The sequence below is a fragment of the Anabrus simplex genome, chromosome 4 (assembly GCF_040414725.1).
Source record: "Anabrus simplex isolate iqAnaSimp1 chromosome 4, ASM4041472v1, whole genome shotgun sequence".
Classification (NCBI taxonomy): domain Eukaryota; kingdom Metazoa; phylum Arthropoda; class Insecta; order Orthoptera; family Tettigoniidae; genus Anabrus; species Anabrus simplex.
Window position 1 is genome coordinate 197151275 of NC_090268.1, and position 22594 is coordinate 197173868.

Below are 22594 nucleotides of genomic sequence, written 5' to 3' on the forward strand. Positions count from 1 at the left end.
CAACAAAACTACTATCACTGCTGCTACCATTAAGGTTGCTAATACTCCAAGTTGCTGACAATTTTTCTTCTTTCCTATCATTCTTTTGCATTTCACTCCTCCATTCCATCTTCCTATAGCTGCCCTATACTGATCTAGTGAATTACCCATATTCAGCACTCTCACTCAGCACATCCGCTCACTCCACTGTCTCTATCACGACTGACAGAGTAGAATACATTGGACATCATTTCTACTCTCATAAGATGATCAGTAGCTTTTTTTGGAAACATTTTCAGACTGGTTGCATAGCATAATTGGTTGATGATGATGATGATGATTATGCTTGTTGTTTAAAGGGGCCTACTGATGAAGGATGAAGATGGTAAGCTGGCCCATAACAATAAAGACAATGCAGAAATTCTGGCTAAACATTTCAACAAGCTTTTAAATTGTTAGGAATCTACAGAACTCCTTCATTTGGACACCAACACCCCGATAAAAACATCACCAGAAAACATCAATCCCCCCACAATAAAGGAAGTCTACCAAGCTCTGAATAAATTAAAAAACTACAAAGCGCCAGGAGAAGATCAGACCTTTGCGGAAATCTGGAAATATGCAGGAACCTCAGCAAAAGTTGCCCTCCATCAACAACTTGTCTCTATCTGGATTAAAGAAGAACTACCAGAACACTGGACAACAGCCCTCATTCATCCTCTGCACAAAAAAGGGGACAAAACTGACCCTAATAACTACAGGGGAATCTCTCTCCTAGACATAACATACAAAATATTTTCAATAATCATCCTTAATAGGATAAGTTTACAACTTGAGAAAGAACTAGGAGAATATCAAGGAGGTTTCAGACCCTGGAGGAGCTGTCCTGATCAGATCATGAGTCTTAAGTTGATAATGGACTATAACAGGAGAAGAAACAGAGATATGGTGATAACATTTGTAGATTTCAAGAAAGCTTATGATTGCATCCATAGAGAATCTCTGTTTAAAATTTTAAGACACCTTGGACTACACCCCAAATTAATAAACATGATAAAATTGACTCTCACCAATACCAAGTCAAAAGTGAAGTTTAGGGGGGAAACATCAGAGACATTTGAAATTAAAACTGGACTACGGCAGGGAGATGGGCTCTCACCACTATTATTTAACTGTGCTCTAGAAATGGTAATGAGGGAATGGTTTAGAAAATATCCCCCCAAAATAAAGATTGGCCGAAAAATCAAAACAAATTGCCTGGGTTTTGCTGACAATTTAGCATTACTAGCAGTGGACATAAAAGAAGCAAAAACCCAGATATCAGAACTTCAAAACATTGCAAATAAAATTGGCCTCAAAATATCATTTGAAAAAACAGAAATTATGCCCCAAAAACCAACACAGCTAAAAGAAGTCACCATAAATGGTAATAAAATCAAAATAGTAACTCAGTTTAAATATCTTGGAGAAGTAATAACACATAACTTAAATGAAAAAATCTCAATCCAAGCAAGAACAAATAGATTAGCTAAAGCACAAAAATTAACATGGGATATCTACAAAAAGAAATGTCTATCAATAAATACAAAAATAAAACACTACAACACAGTTATAAAACCGGAAGCTACATATGCAGCAGAAACACTCTTTTACCTGAATAAACAATCAAAGACTGACAGACTTCAGAAAATTGAAAGGAGGATTGGAAGAACCTGTATCAACAAAAAATATCAGAAAGATGGACAGTGGCGGTTAATACCTAACAAAGTCGTGTACAAAGAGCTAGAACCCATTACAGATACTATGCGTAAGAGGAGACTGGGATTCTTTGGACATATCATGAGGATGCAGGACTCGAGACTTCTGAAACAACTAGTACAACACAATCTCGTCTCAAAAAATACCACAACAGGATGTAAATGGATCAGAGAAGTAAGAGAGGATCTGAAGGAAATAGGCCTTACAACAGAAGACACCAAAAATAAGATAAAATTGAATACAAAACTCAAGAATACAAACCTCCGCTTTACCCTTACACAAAACAAACCAACAACACGCACATTTTCAACTGAGGAAAGGGCACGAAGATCGGAGCGTCTGAAGAAGTACTGGGAGGACCGCAAAGCCCGAACAATCCCTTTAAAGAGACCTGAACGACGGACTGACTAAAGTGATCCTATGTGGTCATAAAAGAAGAAGAAGAAGAAGAAGAAGAAAGGGGCCTAACATCGAGGTCATCGGCCCCTAATGGTACGAAATGAAACGACAAAGTAAAAGTTCAAAATTATCCACTGACCAAAATAAAAAATGCCATGAAGAATGAATGAACGAATGAATGAATGAATGAACATGAATTTAAAACAATCAGTGGATCCGACTCAAAAAACTATCATAGTTAATAGTATTACTGACCAAGGGACCACTTCCAAAGCAAATCGAGGATGCTTGGTGTCTAAACGGGTCCAAAATACAAGTCAAAGGCCCCTCAGAATGGTACTTATCGCTAGTAATGTAGAACCATGGTATCTGTCCTGTTGCGGTACTAATCAATGGTAGCAGAGACTTGCGGTATTCCACACATTATTGTACTACTCAAAGCTTATGAAATTCGACATTAATACAGACCTATGTTTTTCTCACTCTGCGGCGCCATTCACAGGCAACGCAAACCTATGATGTTCATCACATAAGAGTACTAACCACAGGGACCTCTCCCTATCCCCTGGTGTTCCTCATATAGTGGGTACTAATCACAGGTAAGGCAGGTCCATGGTAGCTATCATCCCATGGTCCTGCTCATATGGTGGTACTAATCACAGGTACTGCAAAAGCCGACCGCGCGGTGCTCCTGTGTGCTACTAATCACAAACCTATTTCGTACCTAATATAGTGGTACTACGCACAAGTAAAAGCGACCCTTGGTGTTCTCCGCGTGGTGGTACTAATCACATGTAGTTGCATGGTTCGAATACAACCATCCCTTGGTCGCCCCTTTTAGTCGGCTCTCACGACAGGCAGGGGATACCGTGGGTGTATTATTCGTCTGCCTCCCCCACCCACAGGGGGTGTGTGTTTGGTCCGCGAGAGGTATTTTATTTCCCTCAAGTCCGCCGGCAAGCCGGTTAGGACCCCCCTATCCGCCACCTGGGACGCGCCACGTGGGAGTATCACCTCTCCCCCTGCTACGCCTGCGTAGCAGGTTCGTGGATAATTGGTTGAAGTGCTTACATTTCATGCTCTGGGTTGTGAAAATGAATCCCAGTGCAGTCATTTGGTATTTAACAATGCGTAAATGCAAGGGATCCTGATGGTGGACTTAACATTAAACAAAACCTTTCTGGCCCTCTGACATCCCTTAAGATCTGTAGAAATAGAGAGGTTGTTAAACTCATATTATTGAAGTGAAAATAATGTTTTAACAAACTGAATGTTTGTTTTCCATCCTAATGAGATCACTAGTTGTACTTTAGCCAGCTGCTGGTATCTTCCTGTTTTTCAAATCTGTGCTATTTTGTATTTTTTCAGATTTTGCTGATGGGAGGAACAATCCTTGGCCCTGGTACTATATTCCTTATGTTGGTTGGAGCCTTCGTAGTAGCTTTCCATATAGACAATTGGACGAGTTTTCAATACAATATAATTCCTATTCTTATTTTCATGTTCATCTGCTTTGTCTGCAAACCAAACATCCAGGTATGCATCAGTGATATCACTGACATAGTTTAAATGGTAATGAATAATATATATTTCCTTTTAATTATAATTCAGTAACAATTCCTTTAAATTTCATAAATAGGAAAGACTGATTTTTGTATGCTGAAAATAACTTAAACTGATTTTTCTGCTTAATGTACAGCTACAGCAGCTTTTGTCCTTGTGCTGTGTGCTTGAGTAATACTTAATTAGCAATAATTAATTACTCTTTCAATGAATTAAAAATTCCCTTACAAGTAATGATAAAAATAACTTATTACAGTTCTCATATTGCTTTAATTTCATCTGATAGTCAGTGTATTTTGATATTAGCTCAACATGTATTTACTGTCAATTGTGTGAACTGGGGCAGGCAATGTCGGTGATGTAAAAGGTTTTCCTTGATCTTGGTTTATGAAAAATGATTTTCTTCACTTTAACAGTTGTTTTAAGATCTTGATATATATTCAACTTCTCCCTGAAATATAACCCATAATACACTCCTCAGTAATGCAACCTGTTATATGTTGCTTGTGAAATGTATAGTCTGGCTCCATGGCTAAATGGTTAGCATGCTCACCTTTGGTCACAGGGGTCCTGGGTTCAATTCCTGGCAGGGTCGGGAATTTTTACCACCATTGGTTAATTTCTCTGACATGGGGGCTGGGGCAGATACTCCCGGCACTAAAAGCCATATGTCTTTTTGTGAAATGTATTTTAAATATCAATGACGTTAAGGTCCTTCCAAGTGAAGACCTTGGTGGAGACCATAGACTGTCGGTTGCAGTTATTGCAGAGGAAAGACCTCCCAAAGTCTGTAACAAAAGAGTCCCAAAAATAAAAACTTGGCGACTAACCGAGCCAAGTGTAAAGGAAGAATTCAGGGAAGGTGCCCGCAGGTTGTTGCCAAGAGAAGAACTGAAATTGGTAGATGAAGAATGGGATACTCTAAAGAAGGTTGTGGTTGGTACAGCAGAGAAAGTATGTGGACGACAGAGTCAAATAAGAAAACCTAAAGAAACTGATGCTTGTTGTTTTAAGGGGCCTAACATCAAAGGTCATCGGCCCCTAATGGTACGAAATGAAAGAACAAAAATTGCAAAGGCATCCACTGACCAAAATAAAAATAAAATATGGCATGAAAAATGAATGAATGGACAGGTACTCAACAAAACACAAAACAAACAAACAAAAACCAGTGGATCAGACTCAATACAGATCGAAAATAACATTATTACCAACCAAGGAACCACTTATAAAGCACAATGATGCTTGGTGTCTAAAGGGGGTGCAAAATCCCCGTCTAAGGCCCCACAGAATGGTACATGTCGCGAGTAAAATAGAACCATGGTATGTGTCATGTTGGGGTATTAATCAGAAGTAGCGAAGACTCACGGTGTTCCACAAAAGATGGTACTTCTCACAAGTATTGCAATACGTACAAGTAACGCAGCCCTACGGTGTGTCTCACACAATGGCCCAACACAGAGTCAACGCAAACCGAGAAGGTTCCCCACCTAGGTGTACTAAACACGGGCGCCGGTATTCCTGTGGTGTTCCTCACATAGTGGGTACTAATCACAGGCAACGCAGACCCACGGTGCTGCTCATATAGTGGTACAACTCACAGGCTACGCCCAGACCCGCGGTGTTGCACACATGGGTACGACGCACGGGTACTGGAATCCACCAGGCCAGGCTTTTACTGCTACTAATCACAAACCTATTTCGTACCGAATTTAGTGGTACTACTCGCAAGTACAGGCAACCTATGGTGTTCCCCGCATGATGGTACGATTCAAAATTAGTTTCATGGTTCTAATTCAGTCAGCCCTTGGTCGCCTCTTACGACAGGCAGGGGATACCGCGGGTGTATTCTACATGTGCGTCCCCCACCCGCAGGGGGTAGTGTGTTTGGTCCGCGAGAGGTATTTTATTTCCCTCAAGTCCACCGGCAAGCTGGTTAGGACCCCCCTATCCGCCACCTGGGACGCGCCACGTGGGAGTATCACCTCTCCCCCTGCTACGCCTGTGTAGCAGGTTCGTGGCCTAAAGAAACTGCCTGGTGGAATGATGATATTAAAAAGGCTATCAATGACAGAAACCGTGCAAGAAGATCCTTATATCAAGCAAGAATGCAGGGAGATCAACATGAAATAGAGGAGAAGCTGTCACTTTACAGAAAGAAAAAATTACATGCCAAACAGTTGGTTGTAGCTGAAAAGCAGAAATGCAAGGAAGATCTGGCTACCAAAATAACGCAGGATGAAAATAAAAAACTGTTATACAGTATTGTTAAGAATAAAAGAACTCAAAATGAATCTATCCAATCTGTAGAACTTCCTAATGGTGAGGTGACTAGGGATAAGACCAAAATATTACAGGAGTTCCAAAGGCACTTTGAAACTTTGGTGAACTGTTACGAAAATGTCACCCCATTAGATGACAAACCTTATGATTTTGGCAGCACAAATACCACTAATCTAACATGGTTGGAAGTAGAGACAGCAATATCTAAGCTGAAAAACAACACATCAACAGGATCAGATGAATTAAGTGATGATGATGCTTGTTGTTTTAAGGGGCCTAACATCGAGGTCATCGGCCCCTAATGGTACGAAATGACACAAAATGCAAAGACAAAATAAAAATACAAAATCCTCCACTGACCAGAATTCAAAACTTGAGGACGAAAAATGAACGGATGGATATGAAGTTAAAACAATCAGTGGAGACGACCCACAATGCCTCAGTCTCAGAAACTGACGGAAACCAATAGTAATACTGACCAAGGGGCTGCTTCTATAGCTCAATACTAAATCGATGATGCTTGCAAGCTAAAGGGGTCCAAAATATAGGTCATCGCACACTCCTAATGGTACTTATCGCTTGGAAACTAGAACCATGGTATTTGACATGGTGCGGTACTAAACAACAGTATCGTAGACTCGCGGTATTCCACACATTATGGTACTACTCACAGGTAATGAAATTCGCACAGGTAACACAGACCTATGGTGTTTCGCACATAGCGGCACCATTTACAGGCAAGGCATACCTATGGTTTCCATCACGTACGTGTACTAACCACAGGGACTCGTACTATCCCGTGGTGTTCCATATATAGTGGGTACTAGTCATAGGCAAGCCAGAACCCTGGTGTCGCTCATATAGTGCTACTAATCACAGGTACCATAAAAGCCTGACCGCACGGTGCTCCTGATTGCTACTAATCATAAACCTATTTGGTACCTAACATAGTGGTACTACACGCAAGTAATAACGACCCATGGTGTTCCCCGTGTGGTGGTACTAATCACAAGTAGTTTCATGGTTCTAATCCAATCATTCCTTGGTCGCCCCTTTTAGTCGCCTCTCACGACGGGCAGGTGATACCGTGGGTGTATTATTTGTCTGCCTCCCCCACCCACAGGAGGTGTGTGTTTGGTCCGCGAGGGGTATTTTATTTCCCTCAAGTCCGGCGGCAAGCCGGTTAGGACCCCCCTATCCGCCACCTGGGACGCGCCACGTGGGAGTATCACCTCTCCCCCTGCTATGCCTGCGTAGTAGGTTCATGGGATGAATTAAGTGTTGAGATGATCAAAGCACTAGGAGAGGTAGGACAACAGTGGATGTACAGGGTACTAAATAGAATCTGGAAAGAGAATGTAATACCCAATGACTGGAAGTAAGGAGTCATCATCCCATTGTTGAAAAAAGGTGATAGAAAGAAAGGTACCAACTACAGAGGTATAACTCTGCTGTCACATGGCCTCAAAATCTACGAATCCATCCTTGAGAGCAGGATTAGAAAATATGTTGAACCTACACTTGAGGAGGAACAACATGGATTTAGACCTCATAGATCAACTATAGACCTCATTTTTGCCACCAGAATGCTCTATGAGAAGTATTGGGAGAAAGGTAAAACACTTATAACTGTTTTTCTGCACATCGAGAAAGCATATGACCATGTACCACGCAGGCATATATGGGAATGTTTGAGACATAAGAAAGTGCCCGATGACATCATAGCACGAGTACAACGATTATATGATGAAACCAAGTGTTGTGTCTAGGTCAAGGATGGAAGGTCAGGTTGGTTTGAAATGAAGAGTGGAGTTCAGCAAGGAAGTTGTCTTTCACCACTTCTCTTCATAATCATAATGGATGAAGTTTTAAAAGCAGTTAAGAGAAAGGATCCAACAACTAATGCCCTGGTTTTTGCTGATGATGTAATGGTATGGGATGAGACAGAAGCGGAAGTACAAACTAGACTAGATCTCTGGCATGAAGCTTTTACAACCTTTGGTCTCAAAATCAGCAAAATGAAGACAGTTGGTAGAGTAGAAACTCTCCAACTGTTCGTCTAAGAATTGGAGATGAGGAGATGGATATTGTAGACAACTTCCAGTATTTAGGTAGTGTTCTGTCATCAGACAATACCATACATCAAGAGATTAGTAACAGAATACAGAAAGCTTCTAAATTCTATCACGCTGTACGTCAAATACTTTGGGATGAAACATTTCCATTAGTTTCCAAAATCAGCTTGTACAAAATATATCTAGTACCTATATTGACGTATGGCCTGGAAGCAGCAACACTTACTGGATCAACAAAGAGTCGTCTTCAGGCAACAGAAATGAAGTTTCTCTGTTCTTGTCTACAAAAAGCAAAAATGGATAAAATAAGGAATGTGGATATCCGACAACAGCTTGAATTGGAAAGAAGCTTGCTGGAGACTCTAGAAGTGAACAGATTGCATTGGTATGGTCACATGAAAAGAATAAACCCTCACAGGACTCCTCGAACATACTTTGACCACAATGTTCCTGGGAAGAGACCAAGAGGAAGACCTCGTGATGTTTGGGAAAAACAGATAATGAAGGACCTTAAAATTAGAGATGTGAACTGGTGTCGCATATATGAGCAGCATCTGTGGATGAATAGAACAAACCGGAGGAGGCTTGTACACAACCGCACCCGGCTTGCTGGAGCGATAAAATGATGATGATTATGATGATGTGATGTGTCCATGTACTGAAGTCTTGTATATGTTCAGCTTCTAGCGACTCAGATACGCTCCAGAGGATATGCGCTGATCATGATGGCTACCATTGTAGGTACAGCTCTGCAATTTTCTTCATCGCCCTCTCTGGTTCATTCTTTATAGCAGCCTGTCTCCATCCTCAAGATTTCTGGTACATTGTTCCTGGCGTTATCTACCTTTTGTCAATCCCATCCATATACCTACTTTTGATTCTGTACTCGCTCAACAACTTGAACGGTGTCTCATGGGGAACTCGAGAAGTAGCCGCCAAAAAGACAAAGAAGGTTTGTCTGAAACAATTATATCACTACTCCTGTTTGCATGAATGTATGCATGCTACTGAGGTAGCACACGGTGCTTGAATAGTTACAAATTTCTACTACATAATCATTAAATTAATTACCTAACACTTCCTAAAAATTCGTAATAGCTTACCTCATTTCTTAACCTACAATCTCTACTGTTCCCTAGGTTCAACTTGCATGGCTTCCTTTTAATGTATCTATTTGTCACAAATTACAATCATTATCTGAAATTTCTGTCACTTGAAATTACAAGTTCACAGCACATGGTTGGACTAAAGAGGTATGTCCTACCTTGTGAACAGAAATGTCTACAATTTCTCCTCATCTGAGTTCAACTCTTTGTATGTTGGATCTGCTACTGAGTTGATATGTCGTAACTCTTCCAAAATGCTTTTTCTAAAAACTGCAAATATTAATTGTAACATTAAGCTTTTAGCAACTACCGAACAACATCACAAATATAGAGTAGCAATTAATAGTCTTTGAAAGAGATTTTTCCAAACAAGACGAGCAACCACTGAACAGAAAGCCGCACTTCATCTAACCCTCACTCAAAATATTACAAAGGCCAGTGGTAAGTACAGCAACAGAGAAAACAAAAAAATACTAAGAGAAACCCACTTATTCTCTGAAATCTTTTCGGTTATATTCAACTTTCACCGAGGTGTTTGCTTAAGACGTGCTATTCAGAGAACAAAAATGAATAAGGGAAGAATTATGCATTTCCAGTAATTATGTAATCATGTAAGATAATGTATTTCATTTTGAGATAGTACAAAAACATTTTAACCTTAACACTATGCACCAGCAGTGTTAATATTAATAACACACTTTGCACACCTGTATGCTACTGGCAGTAGTGGGGCTACTACTACCACAAACTTCCAAATTCAGCTGCACGAAAGGTAGTCGTGTTACCAATTCGGTTCTTGCTTTAGAGTGTTGTTTGTTATTTTTCAACCAAGAGATCTCATTATTTTTCATTAGTAATTGGTGGTCCTGTCTAGGGACAACTTTTCATAAGCACATGTACTCAGCTAGCTCTTATGTCACTGTTTAGATTTCATGTAATAGACTTGGATTTTCTAAATTATACTGTATATACAGTGAAACCTCGTTAGTACGTTCATCAATAATACATTTTCCCACTTAGCACATCGTAAATTTGAAGTCACGATTCTCAATGTATTAAATTTATATATAAATATGAATTTTCGCCATTACGATCACATTTTTCCTAGCCCTGAAAATGTTATTTGTCATCCCTTGTGCAATTAGCATGATTTCCAACTCAGGTAAGAGTCCTCCCCGCAGTTGTGTGGTAACAGGAAAAGGCTACGAATTCCTGAACTTCACAGGATAAGTTGCACCTTTGAGGAGCAAGCCGTTAGCCTAAAAAATGATCAGTTTTGTTTGCCGGTTAGCAGTGAGGCTGCAGAATAACACAGTTTGCTCTTGTTTTTCGCATTCCGTTCAGAAGTTTGTGTTGAGTGGTACAGTGAAAGGTAGTGAATATTTGTTGCGTGATAGCCTACATCTGTATTATTAACATAATCGTGTGAAACTGAACAGTGCGGTACATACTTGTCTCGTGATAGCCTAGTTATGGATACGGAAAAAGTTGTGAGATTCCTTACTTATGAAGAAAAAATTAAAATCTGTCAGAAAGCATCTTTAAGCATGTAGAGGTGGCATGAATCTTGAAAATTGCACTTTCAAGTTTCGACTCAATCACTCGAGTTGGCTGAAGTTTTTTCGGATTCAAAATGGCGGCCAAAGTAATTCTAATCTTAAAGTTTATACAAGGAGTAATTTTAATACCACCTATTCAATACAAATTTATTCCACTATAGTGTGGTTAAATACACATGGAAATTATCAGAAATTTGAAGGGTACATGTTTCGCCCACTATTTATTGGGCATCATCAGCCTCAATCAATCTTAAAACACACATGGTCTCTAAGGAGTCATAATAACTTACGTAAAACGTATTGATGAATATTTACAAGTGTTAATACTGTGGATGCAAAATGTTTGCAGTACAAAAATATTGAATAAAACAGAACTATACTAAAATCCCTTTGAAAAATTGAAATGTTCATCTAAGGGTAATAGCACACATTGTTTTTAAAAAGTAATCCATGTCTGACACTGAAATGGATCTTTTTAATGAAAAGCTTGAACAATATTCAGTAATTAACAGCAGTTTTTATCCTGTTAGGGGTTGTAGGATTAAAAAAAAATAGAGCACGATTAAGTAGTATTGTAGTGTAGTCGTATATTAATTACCTTATTGTTGTGTACTATCCCAGACAATATATCCCTCCGTTCATTTATTTTTTTGCAAATAAGTTACTTTATTTTTTTAATTTATAATTTTCCCCCCATAAAGAATGGCTAAGGAGCGCGAGTGTACTTATTGTGGGTGTGGTGAGGCATTGAGGGGTATGAGGGAGGAGTTGGAAAGTTTGAGGGAGATAATTAGGATTCTCACAGAAGACAGGAAGGAAGATAGGACTCCCTCAAACAATGTACAGGTTACAGTAGGTGTACAAGAGGGAGGGGAAGGAAAGGGAGGAGTTGTAGAAGATAGGTGGTCTAATGTTCTAAGGGGAAGGAGATTGCAGGCCAAGGGCTCTATTCAGGATCAGAATTCAGGACAGGTGTCTGTGCGAAATCGGTACGAGTCACTCCAGGTAGAACAACAGAGGGAAGATGAATGACAGGGAACTGTTGCTGAGATGCATGCAAGTAGGAGGAAGGGAAAAGGTAGGAAAGGGAAATGTAGAGTAGAGGATAGGAAAAGACAGGTGGAACAGGGTAATGGGAAGGAGAAAAGGGAGGAGGAAGTAGCTTCTGCAGCTATCAGGAAAGATAGGGTTGACCAGGAGGGGAGGGGATCAAATGAGGTGGGTAGGGTTGAGGCTCTGGTCATGGGGGATTCCATTGTTAGACACGTGGGGAAAGCGTGTGGAGGAAAGGGAACCAGGGTAGAATGTTATCCAGGAATTAGGTTGAGGCAGATGTTGAGGAAAGTAGAAGAGAGGGAGGAGGGGAAGGAGAAGGTGGTAGTGTTTCACGTTGGTACCAACAACGTAAGGCAAGCTGATATAAGTACCAACATAGTTGGAGATGTGTGGGATCTGGTAAATGCAGCACGGGTGAAGTTTAAGAAAGCGGAGATTGTTATTAGTGGAATACTGTGTAGGAGGGATACTGACTGGAGGGTGATTGGGGATTTAAATGAGACTATGGAGTGGGTATGTGGGAAACTGGGAGTGAAATTTCTGGATCCTAATGGGTGGGTAGGAGATAGGGATCTGCGCTCGGATGGCCTTCATTTAAACCGCAGTGGTACGTATAAGTTAGGAAATTTGTTTGGAAGGGTAATAGGGAGGTACATTCAGGGAAACGGGATGGCCTAGGAAGCGGTGATAAGGGAACAGGGAACTGGAAATCAAGTAGGGATGACATAAAATTGTTAGTGCTGAACTGTAGAAGTATTGTAAGGAAAGGAATAGAATTAAGTAATTTAATAGATATATATTTACCAGATATTGTAATAGGAGTTGAATCATGGCTGAGAAATGATATAATGGATGCAGAAATTTTCTCACGGCACTGGAGTGTGTATCGTAGAGATAGGATAGGAAAGGTAGGAGGGGGAGTTTTCATTCTGATGAAAGAAGAATTTGTAAGCTACGAAAAAGTTAAAGATGAGACACATGAAATTCTGTGTGTAAGGCTCATTTCTAAAGATAATAGGCAACTTGATATATCTGGAGTGTACAGATCGGGAAAGGGTAGCACTGATGCGGATTCGGAATTATTTGATAGGATAGTCAGCTATGTGGGAAACGACATGGAAAGAAATGTGATTGTAGCGGGAGATCTGAATTTGCCAGATGTAAATTGGGAAGGAAATGCGAACGACAGGAAGCATGACCAACAAATGGCAAATAAGTTAATATGGGAAGGACAGCTGATTCAGAAAGTGATGGAACCAACCAGAGGGAAAAATATCCTGGATGTGGTGCTGATAAAACCAGATGAGCTCTATAGGGAAACTGAAGTAATAGATGGTATTAGTGATCATGAAGCTGTTTTTGTGGTAGTTAAAAATAAATGCGATAGAAAGGAAGGTCTTAAAAGTAGGACTGTTAGGCAGTACCATATGGCTGATAAAGCAGGTATGAGGCAGTTTCTAAAAAGTAACTATGATCGGTGGAAAACGGTAAATAAAAATGTAAACAGACTCTGGGATGGGTTTAAAGAAATTGTTGAGGAATGCGAAAACAGGTTTGTACCTTTAAGGGTGGTAAGGAATGGTAAAGACCCACCTTATTATAATAGAGAAATAAAGAGACTAAGAAGGAGGTGCAGACTGGAAAGAAATAGTTAGAAATGGCTGTGGAAGTAAGGAGAAATTGAAGGAACTTACTAGAAAATTGAATCTAGCAAAGAAGGCAGCTAAGGATAACATGATGGCAAGCATAATTGGCAGTCATACAAATTTTAGTGAAAAATGGAAGGGTATGTATAGGTATTTTAAGGCAGAAACAGGTTCCAAGAAGGACATTCCAGGAATAATTAATGAACAAGGGGAGTGTGTATGTGAGGATCTTCAAAAGGCAGAAGTATTCAGTCAGCAGTATGTAAAGATTGTTGGTTACAAGGATAATGTCGAGATAGGGGAAGAGACTAAGGCCAAAGAAGTAATAAAATTTACATATGATAACAATGACATTTACAATAAGATACAAAAGTTGAAAACTAGAAAAGCGGCTGGAATTGATCAGATTTCTGGGGATATACTAAAGACAATGGGTTGGGATATAGTACCATATCTGACGTACTTATTTGATTATTGTTTGGTCAAAGGAGTTATACCAGATGAATGGAGAGTTGCTATAGTAGCCCCTGTGTATAAAGGAAAGGGTGATAGACATAAAGCTGAAAATTACAGGCCAGTAAGTTTGACATGCATTGTATGTAAGCTTTGGGAAGGCATTCTTTCTGATTATATTAGACATGTTTGTGAAATTAATAACTGGTTCGATAGAAGGCAATTCGGTTTTAGGAAAGGTTATTCCACCGAAGCTCAACTTGTAGGATTCCAGCAAGATATAGCAGATATCTTGGATTCTGGAGGTCAAATGGACTGTATCGCGATTGACATGTCTAAAGCATTTGATAGGGTGGATCATGGGAGACTACTGGCAAAAATGAGTGCAATTGGACTAGACAAAAGAGTGACTGAATGGGTTGCTATATTTCTAGAAAATAGATCTCAGAGAGGTAGAGTAGGTGAAGCTTTGTCTGACCCTGTAATAGTTGAGAGGGGAGTTCCTCAGGGCAGTGTTATTGGACCTTTATGTTTTCTTATATATATAAATGATATGAGTAAAGGAGTGGAATCGGAGGTAAGGCTTTTTGCGGATGATGTTATTCTCTATAGAGTGATAAATAAGTTACAAGATTGTGAGCAACTGCAACGTGACCTCGAAAATGTTGTGAGATGGACAGCAGGCAATGGTATGTTGATAAACGGGGCTAAAAGTCAGGTTGTGAGTTTCACAAATAGGAAAAGTCCTCTCAGTTTTAATTACTGCGTTGATGGGGTGAAAGTTCCTTTTGGGGATCATTGTAAGTATCTAGGTGTTAATATAAGGAAAGATCTTCACTGGGGTAATCACATAAATGGGATTGTAAATAAAGGGTACCGATCTCTACACATGGTTATGAGGGTGTTTAGGGGTTGTAGTAAGGATGTAAAGGAGAGTGCATATAAGTCTCTGGTAAGACCCCAACTAGAGTATGGTTCCAGTGTATGGGACCCTCACCAGGATTACCTGATTCAAGAACTGGAAAAAATCCAAAGAAAAGCAGCTCGATTTGTTCTGGGTGATTTCCGACAAAAGAGTAGCGTTACAAAAATGTTGCAATGTTTGGGTTGGGAAGAATTGAGAGAAAGAAGAAGAGCTGCTCGACTAAGTGGTATGTAATACCAATATAAATGGTCCGTTATTGGACATTATAAATTTTCCAGCCAACTCATTCTTGGTTGCCAGCGTTTCGCCCTCGTGTGCTAGGGTGGGCTCATCAGTTGGTACCTAGCACACCTACCAATACGCTGGCTAGTGCATACTCTGGAGGCCACTGCGTAGGCTAACTGGAGCCACCGGCAGTGCCAATGCACTAAGAGACTTTGTCTCATTACTAAAAATTGATGCCTGCTTGGCCATCAGATGATATAGATGTTGATTCCCATAGGGAATCTGAAATATTTGTCCTGAATGAGTAAATTTATAATACCAATATAAATGGTCCGTTATTGGACATTATAAATTTTCCAGCCAACTCATTCTTGGTTGCCAGCGTTTCGCCCTCGTGTGCTAGGGTGGGCTCATCAGTTGGTACCTAGCACACCTACCAATACGCTGGCTAGTGCATACTCTGGAGGCCACTGCGTAGGCTAACTGGAGCCACCGGCAGTGCCAATGCACTAAGAGACTTTGTCTCATTACTAAAAATTGATGCCTGCTTGGCCATCAGATGATATAGATGTTGATTCCCATAGGGAATCTGAAATATTTGTCCTGAATGAGTAAATTTATAATACCAATATAAATGGTCCGTTATTGGACATTATAAATTTTCCAGCCAACTCATTCTTGGTTGCCAGCGTTTCGCCCTCGTGTGCTAGGGTGGGCTCATCAGTTGGTACCTAGCACACCTACCAATACGCTGGCTAGTGCATACTCTGGAGGCCACTGCGTAGGCTAACTGGAGCCACCGGCAGTGCCAATGCACTAAGAGACTTTGTCTCATTACTAAAAATTGATGCCTGCTTGGCCATCAGATGATATAGATGTTGATTCCCATAGGGAATCTGAAATATTTGTCCTGAATGAGTAAATTTATAATACCAATATAAATGGTCCGTTATTGGACATTATAAATTTTCCAGCCAACTCATTCTTGGTTGCCAGCGTTTCGCCCTCGTGTGCTAGGGTGGGCTCATCAGTTGGTACCTAGCACACCTACCAATACGCTGGCTAGTGCATACTCTGGAGGCCACTGCGTAGGCTAACTGGAGCCACCGGCAGTGCCAATGCACTAAGAGACTTTGTCTCATTACTAAAAATTGATGCCTGCTTGGCCATCAGATGATATAGATGTTGATTCCCATAGGGAATCTGAAATATTTGTCCTGAATGAGTAAATTTATAATACCAATATATTCAGGACAAATATTTCAGATTCCCTATGGGAATCAACATCTATATCATCTGATGGCCAAGCAGGCATCAATTTTTAGTAATGAGACAAAGTCTCTTAGTGCATTGGCACTGCCGGTGGCTCCAGTTAGCCTACGCAGTGGCCTCCAGAGTATGCACTAGCCAGCGTATTGGTAGGTGTGCTAGGTACCAACTGATGAGCCCACCCTAGCACACGAGGGCGAAACGCTGGCAACCAAGAATGAGTTGGCTGGAAAATTTATAATGTCCAATAACGGACCATTTATATTGGTATTATAAATTTACTCATTCAGGACAAATATTTCAGATTCCCTATGGGAATCAACATCTATATCATCTGATGGCCAAGCAGGCATCAATTTTTAGTAATGAGACAAAGTCTCTTAGTGCATTGGCACTGCCGGTGGCTCCAGTTAGCCTACGCAGTGGCCTCCAGAGTATGCACTAGCCAGCGTATTGGTAGGTGTGCTAGGTACCAACTGATGAGCCCACCCTAGCACACGAGGGCGAAACGCTGGCAACCAAGAATGAGTTGGCTGGAAAATTTATAATGTCCAATAACGGACCATTTATATTGGTATTATAAATTTACTCATTCAGGACAAATATTTCAGATTCCCTATGGGAATCAACATCTATATCATCTGATGGCCAAGCAGGCATCAATTTTTAGTAATGAGACAAAGTCTCTTAGTGCATTGGCACTGCCGGTGGCTCCAGTTAGCCTACGCAGTGGCCTCCAGAGTATGCACTAGCCAGCGTATTGGTAGGTGTGCTAGGTACCAACTGATGAGCCCACCCTAGCACACGAGGGCGAAACGCTGGCAACCAAGAATGAGTTGGCTGGAAAATTTATAATGTCCAATAACGGACCATTTATATTGGTATTATAAATTTACTCATTCAGGACAAATATTTCAGATTCCCTATGGGAATCAACATCTATATCATAAGTGGTATGTTCCGAGCTGTCAGCGAAAAGATGGCGTGGAATGACATTAGTAGACGAATAGGTTTGAATGGCGTTTATAAAAGTAGGAAAGATCACGATATGAAGATACAGTTGGAATTCAAGAGGACAAACTGGGGAAAATATTCATTTATAGGAAGGGGAGTTAGGGATTGGAATAACTTACCAAGGGAGATGTTCAATAAATTTCCAATTTCTTTGAAATCATTTCGGAAAAGGCTAGGAAAGCAACAGATAGGGAATCTGCCACCTGGGCGACTGCCCTAAATGCAGATCAGTATTGATTGATTGAATATATATTACATTAGGAAAACAGAATATCAAAAATAAGGCGTCAACAGGATAAGAACAAGACGGTTAAAAGAGACAGTATATGCTCATGTTTGAGGCCAATATTTAAAATAAGGATGGAAATAAGTAGTTGAATTGAAGGCGGTATAGTTCAAGACGTCTTGGAAAGTTGGATAAAAATCGTGGTATGTCATGAAGTGCTAAAAAACATCGAAGAATTTGCCGTAAAACGCTGCTAAAATATCAAATAAAAGAAGTGGGCAAAACATATACCCTTCAAATTTCTGATAATTTACATGTGTATTTAACCACACTATAGTGGAATAAATTTGTACTGAATAAGTGGTATTAAAATTACTCCTTGTATAAACTTTGTGATTAGCTAGTTTTCAATACGGAATAATGACGAGATTAATGGTTTGCAAAGTAATTCTGTTGCAGTCGCACATGGCCGAATATAACCTCCAATTCATTGTCTAAGAGTGTGACCAGAAAATAATGTTTTATAACCCACTGGTCCAAAATGAAAGGCTTTTGCTTACATTTGTTTTAGAAAGAGTGTGATCAGCATTAAAACCCATTAGCGCCCACTGATACCATATGGTATCAGGAGACAGTAGAAGTTTAACTGAGCTGTTACTGGCTTGAGTCGCAAGAGGGGTTTAGTTGGAGCTTTATACGTTCTTTGGCTTGAAGTGACACATGCGCCTGAAGAAGCTTCCGACACTTACGAGTGGTTTGTTGGCGGGAGCGCTTGCATGAATTCAGGTGTGATTCTCTGGAATGAAAATCATGGATGTTCGATATGTGTAAGTATAATATAGCCCTTATTATCTATTATTCCTTTCTAATCAGTATATTATAACATTGACAATGAATCAAAGAAACCTTCTGTAACATTTGAATTTCAACAATGTTATTTGTGACAACACAGCAATGCCTCTAAGTGCATGATACCATATGGTATCACTGGGCGTTTATGATATCAAGCCGTTGATACAGTAATTTTTAAAATATTATATCGTACATTCGAAGGTTACTTGTGTGCTAAATGTAGTTGATTACATATTTTTCTTTTATTATTCCAGGGGTGGACTGACCTTATCAGAAGTGATGGATATATTGGAAGCAGACGATGAGTTAGGACATCAGACTGAAGATATTTTCATTGAACCACCGGATGGTAATGTTGACACAGATGAAGATTCAGCCAATGAAGATGAGATAGGAATTGTTCATAACCTAACTGGACATCAGCTGCGTGCTGCAGCTGAAATACGCTTAGCAAACAACGAACGTATTTGAGGAGATTATGAACCCTTTGAAATTTCCTCTAGTACTTTCTCACCATCCATGCAGCCTACGGAGAAAAATCAACAACAGCAGCAGCAGCGACAACAACAACAACCTGGAAAACAAGCTCCTGAGTGGATTCTAGAAAGATTAGCCAACCTAGCTATTTATGAATGGATTGACGGTGACTTAGAACGCGTTGATGTTCCCTGCCCTCCTCCTGACTACACAACCTATTCAAATATGTCCTGTGTTGATTTATTTGAATTGTTTTCTGATGATGAAACACTAGAATACCTTGCTGAAGAGTGTAAGCGTTATGCACAGTACCAAAATGAAACCAACCCCAAAATAACAGTGCCAGAACTGCGATGCTTCTTTGCTATTTTGTTTCTAAGTGGGTACAATCCTTTGCCTTCAAAGAGGAGTACTGGGAAGCTAATGAAGATGTTAACAATGTCCTTGTCAGCATTTCAATGAGGAGAAATCGCTTTCTTCAGATACAGAAATTTCTCCACTGTGCGGACAACACAAAACCAAATGTTGAAGACAAGATGTGGAAGATGCGACCACTGATGGACAGAATAAAGAAAAAATGCCTAACTAATTTTGTTCCAACTGTGCCATTGTCGTATGATGAATCAATGATTAGGTAGTATGGACACCATGGTTGTAAACAATTTATACGCGGTAAACCGATAAGGTTTGGCTACAAAATGTGGTGCCTAAACACAAGTGATGGATATTTGATAGACTTTGACCTGTATCAGGGCAGAAACCCGTGTGGTGACAGTGACTATGAAAGACTATTTGGTAAAGCTGCATCTCTGTTAGTGCTTATGCTGGATGAACAGCCTAATAAACTTATTCCGTACAACATTCATATGGACAATTTATTCACAGGAATAAATCTATTCAGTTATCTCAGGCATTTAGGATACGGCGCAATTGGTACAATAAGAGAAAATCGCATACCCAAGTCATTCCCCTTGCCAGAAAATAAAGCTTTTGCTACAGAGCCCCGCAGGAAGTTTCATCACACTATTGAATGCAACAATGGTATTGCTTTTGTACGATGGAAGTATAATGCTACTGTCAACATTGTTTCTAACAGTACTGGAGTGGCTCCAGTAGGAAATGTGAAGAGATATTCCCAGAAAGACAAGAAAAATGTAATGGTTCCTCGTCCAGCCTGTATCTCAAAATATAACCCTGGTATGGGAGGAACAGACATAATGGACCACGGTATTGGTCAATACCATGTCAGTATTCATGCAAAAAAATGGTACTGGCCTATTTTCACTTGGCTGTTGGATATCGCCATTGTGAACGCATGGTTCCTTTACCGCAAGAATCACAAGGGCACATCACAACTTGACTTCTGTAGAGAAATTGTTCAAGTGTATCTAAAATGCTATGGTGTCCCACAAAAGATTCCTGGGAGAGTAGGTGTTGCCCGAAATACAATGCCAGCTTTGAGATTTGATGGACTCAATCACTTTGTTGCAAACTGCAATAGGAGAAGATGTGCCAATGAAGGGTGCAAGTCATTCGGCAGAACAATGTGTCTGAAGTGTAATGTAGGTTTATGCGTAACATGTTTTGCTACATACCATACTCAGTGAGCTGTGTCAACAGGTTGGAACAATATTAACAATTTATTGTACCCTGTACAATGATAGCAGTGTAACCACCCAGTGATACCATATGGTATCAGCTAATATCTCGTAAAATAAATTCTTGTTTGAAAATATTGTGTTATTTTCCCAATTCATATACCCTAACCATCTCAAATTAATGAAAATATCATTAAAGTCGGAACATTTCTTTTCTGGGCGCTATTGGGTTAATACTTTGATATTTTTGCAAATGTTTTCATATTTGTTCTGTTATGTTTTTCACACCTTTTAATACTCTCTTCTCATATAGTTCTCACTGTGCCCATGGATAGGCCGGCCCCGTGGTGTGCGGGTAGCATGCCTGCCTCTTACCTGGAGGCCCCAGGTTCGATTCTTCGTCAGGTCAGGGTTTTTTACCTGCATCTGAGGGTTGATTTAAGATCCACTCAACCTATGTGATTAAAGTTGAGGAGCTATCTGACAGTGAGATAGCAGCCCCAGTCTAGAAAGCCAAGAATAACGGCCGAGAGGATCCTTCGTGCTGACCACATGACACCTCATAATCTGCAGGCCTTTGGGCTGAGCAGCGGCTGCTTGGAAGGCCATGGTTCTTCGGGGCTGTTGCACCCAAGTGTTTCAATATCCCTGTTGGATAGTTTATATTCATGTATTCAGCAGTACACTTTCTTTTTCCTTGTCCCCTGCAGAAATGAGGTTTTACTGTATATATAATTGTATAATTTACACAGCAAAAGACTGGCGTCTTGACAGAAAGGTCAGCGTCCAAGACTTCGGTTCAAAGGGTCCCAGGTTCGATTCCCAGCTGCTTCTAAATAATTCCTCTGACTCAGGGACTGTGTGTTTGTCTCAATACACTCTTCTTCATTTATCCACAACACATGACACTACCAACCACCACAGAAACATGCAATAGTGTACACATCCGTCCTCATAAGATTCGCATCAGCAAAGGCATCGGGTCAGAAAATATGAGCCAAGTTTGCACCCATAAGCCTACCAGAATGTGAGAAAAGGAGCAGAAGAAAAATAATAGGATATAGTAAGAACTGACAGAACTGTGATTACGTTCCTGAGAGTCTAAATTATGATTGCGAGCAGTGATGCCTTTTTAAATAGTCCTGGTGCACAGAGTTAAGAATAACATACAGTGGAATCTTGATTATCTGTTCCTGGAAACTACGTTTTCCCAGATTATTCATACAAATCCTGTGGTCGCACAAGCTTTCTAATTAAATCATGTTGTAAAAATCCCACATTATCCGTACCTCAAAGAAACGACTTCCCGGATCAACTGTCCAGAAATTTCAGTTCCATAAATGCTAAATCCTCGATCAAGCATTTTTCAAGGAACAGTATCTCACGAAAGGATGGCTACGGCATTCCTATGAATCTTTGCTTTAACGTCCCGTTGCTACGATAATTAGAGCAAGTATGGGAAAAGCGATCGACGGCGAACATGCATAGGGACCATCTTTGTATTACATTCGGCTGGTATTGTTTAGGGAGTTTGAAGGAGACAGCGCATTTCAACTGCTCTACTTGAGGACCGAACGAGTTTCATCAAATGTTCGTACTTGTAAAACGTCTACTTTATGTCCAGTGTTAGATGGTTTTTTTCAATTATATCACCGAACATGTTTTCAGCACTTCCTTCAGGGCACTCTATAGTCACTGGGTTTTCAGAGGAATCAAAATTGCTCTTTCTTAACACAAATCTAGTATTTTAATATTATCAGATAAGACTATATTCTCAAGACCAGAACAGATGTTGCACATTACATACAAAACTCATGGGAAGTCTTGAGATTGCCGTATATTGTTTTGGTCCTAATATAAGACGTGGAATTCTACGTTTACACTTTTGTACTTAAATGTCATAAAAGCCACAGTTGTTTTATTTGCGCAGCGTAACATTTAACCCCTTAAGCAGGGAGCTCGGTACACACCGGCTAACTCCCAGGTGGGGAGTGATTTCCCTGATTGAAGAAAATATTTAATTATGCGCTTAAAACAATCTTAGACTGAAATGAATTATGGAAGGGCCCTAAGAGAAATATTTACTTGAATATAGTGTATTTATTTGTTGAAAAATTCTATTATTTTAATT

At 40.1% G+C, this 22594-nt stretch overlaps 1 protein-coding gene across 1 annotated transcript in view; it reads left to right on the top strand.

Annotated features, from left to right (window-relative positions):
* LOC136871754 (chitin synthase chs-2) overlaps positions 1 to 22594 on the top strand; it is a 286502-nt gene that overhangs the window by 172935 nt on the left and 90973 nt on the right. The window contains exon 15 of the mRNA XM_067145304.2: positions 3505 to 3672. Coding sequence (XP_067001405.2) covers positions 3505 to 3672 — 168 coding nt within the window. The remainder of the gene's footprint in view (positions 1 to 3504; positions 3673 to 22594) is intronic.